We start from the raw sequence: 12,139 nt of genomic DNA, 5'->3' as shown, positions 1-12,139 counted from the left end.
TTGGCGAAGATGATGGTATAAAGGGTTCCTCTTCCAGATCTCTGCCAGATTGCTCAGAAGCCGCGTTCTTTCCTCATAGAGCCAGGGAGTGAACTTCTCAAGGCGCCACCAAGCCCTCGCCGGGCAGACGTGCTGGAAACGAAGCGGCGGCAGGATGGGGCTGGGCTTAGGAGCTTTCTGTTTTATATACCCCAATACCTGGGTTTCCTATTTCGAGTATAGGTAGAATCGAGATTACAGGAAACCAGAAGCCCCCTGGCCGGGGCAGGGCGTGACACTTGTTTCCCAGTGTCAAACCGTGCCACCAGCAGGTCCGAGGGGTCCGCAGAGGTGGCGGCAAGGGACTTTCTCCCCATTGTAAACCTTTCCCGGAGACTACCTCAGTTAGTGTTCTCTCTGCTTGGCAGAGTCAGGGAGACCAGCGGGGACAGTGTCGAAGGCCCGGCTCCTATTGGTGGGTTCTCCAGCTACCCCCCTGCGTCCGCCCACCCCCGCCCACTCCAGGTGCAGCCCGTCTCCCGACGCCGCTGGGTGGGGGAGGGGGCAACTCTCCAAGCACAACCTGCGCTCCGTCACCCGGCCGCGCTGATTCCCAGCCCGCTGACGGCCAGTGGCACCCGGGACCTCTAAGAGAGGTGGTAGGAGGGACGGGCGAGCCGAGCGGAGCTAGACTGAGGGGTCCTGCTCTCTTTCATTCTTTCTACTGGAAAAGAGGCTCTACGGGGACCGCAGGCATACGTGCCAAAGGTGGGCTGCTGCCCGCAGGAGGGATCAGGATAGGACGACCTGGACCCCTCTTCTACCCTCCCCCGGCAGGCAGTACCCCCTCCACGCCCCCACATGCCCGGTCCACGCCGAGCTCACTGACGACTCGTGTGCCCCCTGCCCTGGAGCTGCGATCCCGAGCGCCATGGAAGCCGCTAACCTTTCAGTGGCCACCGCCGGCGTTGCCCTTGCCCTGGGACCCGAGACCAGCAGCAGTAGCCCAAGCCCGAGAGGGATACTCAGTGCGACCCCGAGTGGTGCCGTCCTGCCGGGTCGGGGGCCGCCCTTCTCTATCTTCACGGTCCTGGTGGTGACGCTGCTAGTGCTGCTGATCGCCGCCACTTTCCTGTGGAACCTGCTGGTTCTGGTCACCATCCTGCGGGTCCGTGCCTTCCATCGCGTGCCGCAAAACTTGGTGGCCTCGACGGCCGTCTCGGACGTACTAGTGGCAGAGCTGGTGATGCCACTGAGCCTGGTGAGTGAGCTGTCAACTGGGTGACGTTGGCTGCTGGGCCGGAGCCTGTGCCACGTGTGGATCTCCTTCGACGTGCTGTGCTGCACCGCCAGCATCTGGAACGTGGCGGCCATCGCCCTGGACCGCTACTGGACCATCACACGCCACCTGCAGTACACGCTGCGCATCCGCAGCCGCGCCTCGTTGCTCATGATCGCGCTCACCTGGGTGCTGTCGGCGCTCATCGCCGTCGCGCCGCTGCTCTTTGGCTGGGGCGAGGTGTACGACGCTCGGCTCCAGCGCTGCCAGGTGAGCCAGGAACCCTCCTATGCCGTCTTCTCCACCTGCGGCGCCTTCTACCTGCCGCTTGGCGTGGTGCTATTTGTCTACTGGAAGATCTACAAGGCGGCCAAGTTTCGTTTCGGCCGCTGCCGGAGAGCTGTGCTGCCGTTGCCGGACACCATGCAGGTGAGAGGAGTGGGCTGAGGAATGTTGCTTTGGGGAAGGGGTTGCTAGAGAAGGAAGCAGCTTCGCGAATGGGAGAGTGGGCGGAAGCTTGTACGATTGGAGCGCGCGCCCAAAGATCACCTGGGGCGCACGACGAAAAGTTTGCCATCAGTTCTTCTGAAGTGTGCACCGAGGGGCTTGTCACCGGCGCGTCTGGCACGCAAGTGAGGGGTTCGCCAGCTGCGTACTTGGTGCGCGCAGAGGAAAGGGTTTCACCATCTGCACATTAGGGAAGCAGATCTGACACCGACCCACGACGCACGATATGGCCGGAGGGGCTTGTAGGTTCAGCCTGTCTCAGTAGCGATGAGGGCACATCTTGTTACCTGCACTATCTGTTATTTTCCCCCTCAAGTGCCCCTGTCCATGTGAGTCCTAGAGCCTCCGACTTCCTTGTCCCAACTAGACCTAGAGGGGATGCAGTGGACTGGGAATTCGTCTTTCAGAAATTCCTGTGGCCAATCATGCCTTATTTTCTGTCTCCACCGTACCCCAGTCTATCCTCTGCAGTTCAGAGACTATTCCCCAACTTCATTAGCCAGCACCCTGCCAAGGGGAAAAGTGAGGATTTTAAAATATAATAATTGGTGTCACTTTGCTTTCCTTAACCCCAGAGCTATCCTCTAGTGATTTAGGAAAGAGAACCGTGGATTCAAATCCCAGCTTGGGACATTAGGACAGTTGCTTAATATCTGTGGGTCTCATTTCTTCATCTTTAAACATGTTCATTCGTAATTGATAGGGCTCTTGGTGAGGATTACGTGAGATGAAGAATGTAAAGCCCCTGGCATAGTGGCTGGCACACACTGGGTGGCAGACTGGCTGGAGAAAGAAGGGGTTCAACAGGATATTGCCTGGCAGTCCATAAGGAGCAGGAAGATAATGCTGGAAATGTAATCAGATGAGCAAAATTGCAGTCGGCAGATCTTCTCTCACCGTATGTATTATTCTGTCTGAAGCTTTCTGCCTTTTGGCCAGGATCTAATAGGTGCTCAGCATCCTTCTCACTCTGGAAGCCTCAACTTTCTCTTTTGAGGGTGTCAGGTATTTCAAGTAACATGCTCCCAGTCCTATAGATTAACAGGATTTATTGCCTTTTGCAAATACAATACATGGGTGACGGAAGAGGTGCATATGAGAGGAAAAAGAGACAAGGAAAGTTTTTTGTTGCTAGTTTTGTTTTAATTTTGGAGAATTAACTCAGATACTTAGGCTACAGAACAAATACATGTGATTTTTAAAGCAGGCCTTTTTTCTTCTTCATTAAATGGCAGAGGAATTTTGCAGCATAAAATAGGAATGTCAAGACTATAATTGGAAAGTGTTGGTGAGGGAGAGCTTTATTCAGAATTAATGATGTTCTTTGAAAGGTTCCTTGGAAATGCCTGGGGTGATTATAGCTTTTCTGTCTGATTGCTGAGGTAGGGCTGACTTTTAATAGCTACATCAATCCAATGTGCACTTAGAGAAATCACGGAGAAATGGATGCCGGAAAACCTTGCCAAGCCTGATTTTAGTGTTCATTTTTGACAGCTCCCATTCAGGCAGGTGACATAGGGAAGAGTTGCCTGAATGAGAGGCTGGCCAATCTGGAGTGTCCACTGGTGGATAGAGAGAGCTCTGAGAGGAAGAGGAACTGTTAAAAATTTAGCCACTCCCGGCAGGAGGACCTGCGGCAAGCCCTTTCCCACTTTGGGCCTCAACTTCTCTAACATACAGTATTCTTCTAAGTCATGTCTAAGGGCCTTGAATCACAGGATGCTGAGATTGTAGATGGGGTAGTGTTCAGGAGCATGCTGCTTCTATGGATCACAGCAAGCCCTCACTCAAACTTCTCGGTAATGTTCCTGAGTCCACCTTTGCAAGCCTTCTGGCAACAAGACACCTAAACAAAAGTGTAAAACACTGCGCCAGGAATACTTTCTCTCTACTTTCCCCCACCTGCATCATTCTACACTCCAGGGGAAATGAGTTGGATTGTGTTTAGGCTCTGCAAAATGTCTGTACTGTTTTCTGTAGGGAACAGGAGCCTATGTGAAGCCTGAAGGCCTCTGTTGATGAGGCTGTGTAAGACCTTCATCTTTTTCAGAATTCTGTGTCTAGGTCCCAACACTAACATATTATAAGAAAGGGGTCTTATCAGAATGTAGTTTTTGGGCAATGATTAATCCTTTGGGGCAAAATGCAGTTTTTGAAAGTTGAGAGGGGAAAGAAATGTTTATTGAGTGAATTGTCTCTTCCAGACACATTTCTGATGCTTTACATTCACCCTTTCATTTCATTCTCACAATTCAGTAAAGTTGGCATTAAGTCTCTATTAGTCAGGATAAGCTAAGGCATGCTGTGGTAATGTGTAACCCCAGACCAGAAGTTTATTTCACTCTGACTTAAAGTTCAACGTGGGTCTGGTGGCCCACCTGCATAGCACTCTTCCAGGCAGTCTCTCATGAATTTGGGCCATTTATCATTTTTAGCTATGCTGTCTTGCACACGTGCCTTCCAGATTTAATGTGGGAGAAGAGCTACATATGGAGATATGCCAGCTTTTTACTGCCTTACCCTGAACTGGAAGTATGTCACCACTATTTGCAGCCCATTGGCCAGCCATTGGCAGTGAATTGGAGGGGAGCATGTGGCTATCTGGTGAGCACTGTCTTTGCCATAAGGCCCTCATTTTACAGATGAGAAAACTGCAAGAGAAAACTGTGCTAAGGCACCACAAACCTAGTTTATCCAAAACCACACAGTTACTGGGTAGAGAGGCTGACATTTGTACCAGATCTAAGAATCACTATTTTCGGCCAGGTGCGGTGGCTCATGCCTGTAATCCCAGCACTTTGAGAGGCCGAGGCAGGTGGATCACGAGGTCATGAGATCGAGACCATCCTGGCCAACATGGTGAAATCTCATCTCTACTAAAAATACAAAAATTAGCTGGGCGTGGTGGCACACGCCTGTAGTCCCAGCTACTCTGGAGGCTGAGGCAGGAGAATTGCTTGAACCCGGGAGGTGGAGGTTACAGTGATGCGAGATCATGCCACTGCATTCCAGCCTGACGACAGAGCGAGACTCCAACTCAAAAAAGAAAAAACAAATCACTGTTTTCATTACTAAAATATATCACTGTTTTCATTACTCCATGCTGTCTCCAGGGACTTGACTTCTGAGGCCTGCCCTTCTGCTCATGGGCGTCTCAGCTTGAGAGGAATGAGGCAGTCATAGCCCAGTCAAGGTGGGTCCCACGAAGCAGGATCTCAAAACTACTCATGTGAACTCTCCTTTCCAGGAGAGCTGAACACAATTGAGCACAAAAGCCTTGCCTGCTTCCCTCAGGGAACAGGTTTAATTCCTGCCCTGGTGTCTTTTCTTTCAACATCTTAAACTGAGACTCTGAGCATCCTATGTACAGTATAATCTGCTCCCCACCCCAAAGCAACCCCCATGGGTTACAATTACTTCCTACTGCCCTATGTCCTTCACTGTTTAGAAAAGAAGAAACATTATTTCTTTGGCTTTTAAAATGTGACATCAAAAGGGTTTGTTTTTTTTTCTGTCTCTCTTTTCTTTGCTATTGCTTGTTTGATTTCTGTGTGCAATTTGATGCTGGGACCTAGTTATCCATCAGGCATAGTAGGCATACTACTTAGAACCAGAATTCTTTTAGGGACCCATAGAAATGTTTTAATTTTAATTTCTTTAAAAATTAGAGGAAAAATGAATATAACACTAATGAATATATTGTAATGAATCCAGTCTTTCTTATGCTTGCTTATACCAGTCTTTAAATTAACATGATTTTAAGTATTTCTTAATGAAGGAAGGGATACATGAAGGCAAAGATGTCTAGGGACCACACAAATTATAATGAAGCTTTGGTTAATATCTTGCCCTCATTCTTTTTTTTAATCGTACTATTGCTTTCTTTTTAAAATTTTTAAATATATTTTTTAATAGCTTTGGGGCTACAAGTGGTTTTTGATTACATGGATGAATTATATAGTGGTTAATTCTGAGATTTTAGTGCAATTGTCACCAGACTAGTGTCCCCTTCTAAGTCTCCAAAGTCCATTATATCACTCTGTGTGCCTTTGCATATATTCATACGTTAGCTCCCACTTATAAGTGAGAACATATGGTATTTGGTTTTCCATTCCTGAGTTACTTCTCTCAGAATAATGGCCTCTAGCTTCATCCAAGTTGCTGCCAAAGACATTATTTTATTTTTTCTTATGGCCAAGTAGTATTCCATTATGTATACATACCACATTTTATTTATCTACTCATTTGTCGATGGGCACTTAGATTGGTTCCATATCTTGGCAATTGTGAACTGGGTTCTTGCACTCATTCTTAATAAATATATATTGGGAGATAATGTACACAGTGGTTAAGAGCATGGGACTTGGAAACAAAGAAACGTGGGTTTCAATTTTTTTGACTGCCACTTATTAGCACTTCAGCCAAGTGACTTAATCTACATCTGCAATTTTGCATATGTAAAATGGAAATATTACCACGTGTCTTTTAATATTCTTGTGAAGAGCAAATGAAATTCTATCATATGTGGAGTCCCTTAAGTAGTAAACCATAAATAATAGCTACCGCATTACTTTTGTTATTTGTCTATTTCTCTTTAATAATAAAAGTATTATTTTATTTCTCTTATTGCTATTCGTTATAATGATAGGTAGATTATTTATTGCTTGTGTAGAAAATTATCCCACAGTTTAGTGGCTTAAAAGAACAAACATGTATTAACTCACAGTTTCTGTGGGTTGGGCATTGGGAATGGCTTAGCTGGGTGGTTCTGACTTGACATCTCTTTTGGCTGTAGGCAAGACGTTGCATGGGGCTGCAGTCATTCGAAAGCTTGACTGAGGCTGGAAACTTTGCTTCCAAGATGGAGCACTCACATGCCTGTTGAAAAGAGGCTTCAGATCCTTGAGAAAAGGACATCTCCAAAGGGCTGCTTGGGTGGTACCACATGTTAGCTGACTTTCCTCAGGGCAAGCCATCCAAGAGAGTGAAGCAAGAAGGAAATTGCAGTGCTTTTTATGACTTAGTCTCAGAAGTCACGTATGATTATTTTCTATTCATTAGCAGTAAGTCACTAAGTCCAGCTCACACTCAAGAAAAGAGGAATTAGGCTTCACCTTTGGGAGAAGTGTTTTCCAAAACATATTGAATGCAGTATTCAAAATTACTCGATTGACTTACTGATCTTATGTATCAGGCAATGTCCTCTGAGGTTTCAAAGAATGAATAAGCAGTTTCTGGCTCCCAGTGGATTTTTAGTAGATTGTAACTATAGAATTATAAATGCAATAAAGTCTTATAAGTGCTCTGCTAGAAATCTGTCCAAAGTACAATGGTATCTGAAAGATTTAATAGTGTATGGGAAAGCACTATGTAAACTGTGAAGGGCAAAGTAAATGTGAGGTATTGAGCTTTAGGGTTTATGTCAACTTGGAACATAGGTTTTAGATAATGCTGTATTACAAAAATTTGATGTTCTAAGCCAGTCTTCTTTGTTGACATTTTGTTTGAACAATGACATACTGCCATAAAGGTTATGTGCAGTAGGCCCCAAGTGACCCAAAATCTGTACAGAGCCATTTATGTTTATATATTTATTTTAAATTGACAAATAATAATTGTATATACTTATGGGATGCAATGTAATTTTTAAAAATTTTGTATTTTTAATTTTTGTGGGTATACACTAGATTTATATTTTTATACAGCACATGAGATATTTTGATACAGGCATGCAATGTGTAATAACCACATCAAAGTATATGGGTTATCCATCACCTCAAATATTTATCCTTTTTTATGTTACAAACAATCCAGGCCAGGCGTGGTGGCTCATGCCTGTAATCCCAGCACTTTGGGAGGCCAAGGCGGCCTGATCACGAGGTCAAGAGATTGAGACCATCCTGGCCAACATGGTAAAACCCCATCTCTACTAAAAATATGAAAATTAGCTGGGTGTGGTGGCATACGCCTGTAGTTCCAGCTACTTGGGAGGCTGAGGCAGGAGAATTGCTTGAACCCGGGAAGGTGGAGGTTGTAGTGAGCTGAGATCGTGCCACTGCACTCCAGCCTGGCAACAGAGTGACACTGTGTCTCAAAAAAAAAAATCCAATTATACTATTTTAGTTATTTTTAAATGTACAATAAATTATTTTTGACTATATTCACCCTGTTGTACTATCAAATACTAGATCATATTCATTCTATCTAACTGTATTTTTGTACCTATAAACCCTTCCCTCTTACCCCCTCCCACTGCCCTTCCTAGCCTCTAGTAACTATCATTCAACTCTCTGTCTCCATGAGTTCAACTGTTTAAATTTTTAGCTCCCACAAATAAGTGAGAACATGTGAAGTGTGTCTTTCTGTGGCCAGTTTATTTCACTTGACATAATGACTTCCTGTCCCATCCATGCTGTTATGATGGGATATCACTGTTTATATGTATGTACCACATTTTCTTTATCCTTCATCTATGAATGGCCACTTAGGTTGTTTCCAAATCTTGGCTATTGTGACTAGCACTGCAATAAACATGGGAGTGCAGACATCTCTTCTATATACTGATTTCCTCTCTTTTAGATATATAGCTGGCAGTGAGATTGCTGAATGATATGGTAGCTCTATTTTTAGTGTTTTGAAGACCCTTCAAACAGTTCTTCATAGTGTCTGTACTAAGTTACATTCTCACCAACAGTGTACAAGGGTGCCCTTTTCTCCACTTCGTCACCAGCACTTGTTATTGCCTATCTTTTGGATACAAGCTGTCTTAACTAGGGTGAAATGATATCTTATTGTAGTATTGATTTGCATTTCTCTGATGAGCAATGATGTTGAGCACCTTTTAGTACACCTGTTTGCTATTTGTCTTTTTTTGAGAAATGTCTATTCAAATCTTTTACTCATTTTTTAATCAAATTATTTGATTTTTTCATATAGAATTATTTGAATCCCTTATATATTCTGGTTATTGAATCCCTTATATATTCTGGTTATTAATCCCTTGACAGATGGATGGTTCACAAATATTTTCTACCATTCTATGGGTTGTCTCTTTGTTGATTGTGTCCTTTGCTGTGCAGAACCTTTTTAACTTGTTGTGATCCTACTTGTACATTTTTGCTTTGGTTGCCTGTACTCGTGGGGTATTAAGAAACCTTTGCCAAATCTAGTGTTCTAAAGAGCTTCCCCAATGTTTTCTTGTAAGAGTTTCATAGTTTGAGCTCTTAGATTTAAGTCTTTAATCCATGTTTAATTGATTTTTACATATGACAAGAAGCAGGTGTCTAGTTTCATTCTTCTGCATATAGATATTCAGTTTTCCTAGCACCATTTATTGAAGAGACTGTCCTTTCCCCAGTGTATGTTCTTTGAACCTTTGTCAAAAATGAGTTTGCTGTAGATGTATGGATTTTTTTCTGGGTTCTCTATTTTGTTCTATTGGTCTTTGTGTCTGTTTTATGCCAGTTCCATGCTGTTTGGGTTACTATAACTTTGTAGCACAGTTTGAAGTCCGGTGATACAATTCCTCCAGTTTTGTTGTTTTAGCTCAGGACAGCTTAGGCTACTCTGGGTCTTTTGTGTTTTTATATAAACTTTAGGATTGTTTTTTCTATTTCTGTGAAGAATGTTATTGGTATTTTCATAGGGCTTGCATTGAATCTGTAGATTGCTTTAGGAAGTGTGAACATTTTAATAATATTTATTCTTCCAATCAATGAACATGGAATACTTTTCCATTATATTGATTGTATCATCTTCAATTTCTTTTTTTTTTTTCTTTTTTTTTTGAGACAGTCTCACCCTGTTGCCCAGGCTGGAATGCAGTGGCATGATCTCGGCTCACTGCAACCTCTGCCTCCTGGGTTCAGGTGATTCTCCTGCCTCAGCCTCCTGAGTAGCTGGGATTACAGGCATGTGCCACCTCGCCTGGCTAATTTTCTGTATCTTTAGTAGAGACGTGGTTTCATCATATTGGCCTAGCTGCTCTCGAACTCCTGACCTCGTGATCCTCCCACCTCGGTTTCCCAAAGTGCTGGAATTACAGGCGTGAGCCACTGTGCCCGGCCTCCTCCTCCGCCCCCTCCTCCTCCGCCCCCTCCTCCTCCGCCCCTTCCTTCTCCGCCGCCTCCTCCGCCCCCTCCTCCTCCGCCGCCTCCTCCGCCCCCTCCTCCTCCTTCGCCTCCTCCGCCGCCTCCTCCGCCGCCTCCTCCGCCGCCTCCGCCGCCTCCTCCGCCGCCTCCGCCGCCTCCGCCGCCGCCTCCGCCGCCGCCTCCGCCGCCTCCGCCGCCGCCTCCGCCGCCTCCTCCGCCTCCTCCGCCGCCTCCTCCGCCTCCTCCGCCTCCGCCTCCTCCGCCTCCGCCTCCTCCGCCTCCGCCGCCTCCGCCTCCGCCTCCGCCTCCTCCGCCTCCGCCTCCTCCGCCTCCGCCTCCTCCGCCTCCGCCTCCTCCGCCTCCGCCGCCTCCGCGTCCTCCGCCTCCGCCGCCGCCGCCGCCTCCGCCTCCGCCGCCGCCTCCGCCGCCGCCGCCGCCGCCTCCGCCGCCGCCGCCTCCGCCGCCGCCGCCTCTGCCGCCGCCGCCTCCGCCTCCACCTCGGCCTCCGCCTCCGCCGCCTCCTCCTCCTCCTCCGCCTCGGCCTCTGCCTCCGCTGCCTCCTCTGCCTCCGCCGCCTCCGCCCCCGCCCCCTCCGCCTCCTCCGCCGCCTCCTCCGTCTCCTCCTCGCTGCCTTCCCCGCCTCCTCCTCCCCCATCTCCTCCTCCCACGCCTCCTCCTCCTCCGCCACCTCCTGCTCCTCTGCTGCCTCCTGCTCTTCCTCTGCCGCCTCCGCCTCCCCCCCGCCACCTCCACCTCCCCCTCCGCCACCTCCTCCGCCTCCACCTCCTCCTCCTCCGCCGCCTCCGCCTCCTCAGTTTCCACCTCCACCTCCTCCTCCGCCACCTCCTCCACCTCCGCCGCCTCCGCCGCCTCCTCCTCCGCCTCCGCCGCCTCCTCCGCCGCCTCCTCCTCCGCCTCCGCCGCCTCCTCCTCCGCCTCCGCCGCCTCCTCCTCCGCCTCCGCCGCCTCCTCCTCCGCCGCCTCCTCCTCCGCCGCCTCCTCCTCCGCCGCCTCCTCCTCCGCCGCCGCCTCCTCCTCCGCCGCCGCCTCCTCCTCCGCCGCCGCCTCCTCCTCCGCCGCCGCCTCCTCCTCCGCCGCCGCCTCCTCCGCCGCCTCCGCCGCCTCCGCCGCCTCCTCCTCCGCCTCCGCCGCCTCCTCCTCCGCCGCCGCCTCCTCCTCCGCCGCCGCCGCCTCCTCCTCCGCCGCCGCCGCCTCCTCCTCCGCCGCCGCCGCCTCCTCCTCCGCCGCCGCCGCCTCCTCCTCCTCCGCCGCCGCCTCCTCCTCCTCCGCCGCCGCCGCCTCCTCCTCCGCCGCCGCCTCCTCCTCCTCCGCCGCCGCCTCCTCCTCCTCCGCCGCCGCCTCCTCCTCCGCCGCCGCCTCCTCCTCCTCCGCCGCCTCCTCCTCCGCCGCCGCCGCCTCCTCCTCCGCCGCCGCCTCCTCCTCCGCCGCCGCCTCCTCCTCCTCCGCCGCCGCCGCCTCCTCCTCCGCCGCCGCCTCCTCCTCCGCCGCCGCCGCCGCCTCCTCCTCCGCCGCCGCCTCCTCCTCCGCCGCCGCCTCCTCCTCCGCCGCCGCCTCCTCCTCCTCCGCCGCCGCCTCCTCCGCCGCCGCCGCCTCCTCCTCCGCCGCCGCCTCCTCCTCCTCCGCCGCCTCCTCCTCCTCCGCCGCCTCCTCCTCCTCCGCCGCCGCCTCCTCCTCCTCCTCCGCCGCCGCCTCCTCCGCCGCCGCCTCCTCCGCAGCCGCCGCCTCCTCCGCAGCCGCCGCCTCCTCCGCCGCCGCCTCCTCCGCCGCCGCCGCCTCCGCCGCCGCCGCCGCCTCCGCCGCCTCCTCCGCCGCCGCCTCCGCCGCCGCCTCCTCCTCCGCCGCCTCCTCCTCCTCCTCCGCCGCCGCCGCCGCCTCCTCCTCCTCCGCCGCCGCCGCCGCCTCCTCCTCCTCCTCCGCCGCCGCCGCCTCCTCCTCCTCCGCCGCCGCCGCCTCCTCCTCCGCCGCCGCCGCCTCCTCCTCCGCCGCCGCCTCCTCCTCCGCCGCCGCCTCCTCCTCCGCCGCCGCCTCCTCCTCCGCCGCCTCCTCCGCCGCCGCCGCCTCCTCCTCCGCCGCCGCCGCCTCCTCCTCCTCCGCCGCCGCCTCCTCCTCCTCCGCCGCCGCCTCCTCCTCCTCCGCCGCCGCCTCCTCCTCCTCCGCCTCCTCCTCCTCCGCCTCCTCCTCCTCCGCCGCCTCCTCCGCCTCCTCCTCCGCCTCCTCCTCCTCCGCCGCCTCCTCCTCCTCCGCCTCCTCCGCCTCCTCCTCC

At 51.5% G+C, this 12,139-nt stretch overlaps 1 protein-coding gene across 1 annotated transcript in view; it reads left to right on the top strand.

Moving 5' to 3' along the window:
* The first annotated feature begins 910 nt into the window (after positions 1-910).
* The window catches only part of LOC129031251 (5-hydroxytryptamine receptor 5B-like), a 42,205-nt gene continuing 30,976 nt past the window's right edge, over positions 911-12,139 (top strand). The window contains 1 exon segment of the mRNA XM_054477317.1: positions 911-1,687. Coding sequence (XP_054333292.1) covers positions 911-1,687 — 777 coding nt within the window.

Source organism: Pongo pygmaeus, chromosome 11 (genome assembly GCF_028885625.2).
Source record: "Pongo pygmaeus isolate AG05252 chromosome 11, NHGRI_mPonPyg2-v2.0_pri, whole genome shotgun sequence".
NCBI classification, from domain to species: domain Eukaryota; kingdom Metazoa; phylum Chordata; class Mammalia; order Primates; family Hominidae; genus Pongo; species Pongo pygmaeus.
Note: the sequence above shows the minus strand (reverse complement) of the source record. Positions and strands in the feature narration are given on the sequence as shown.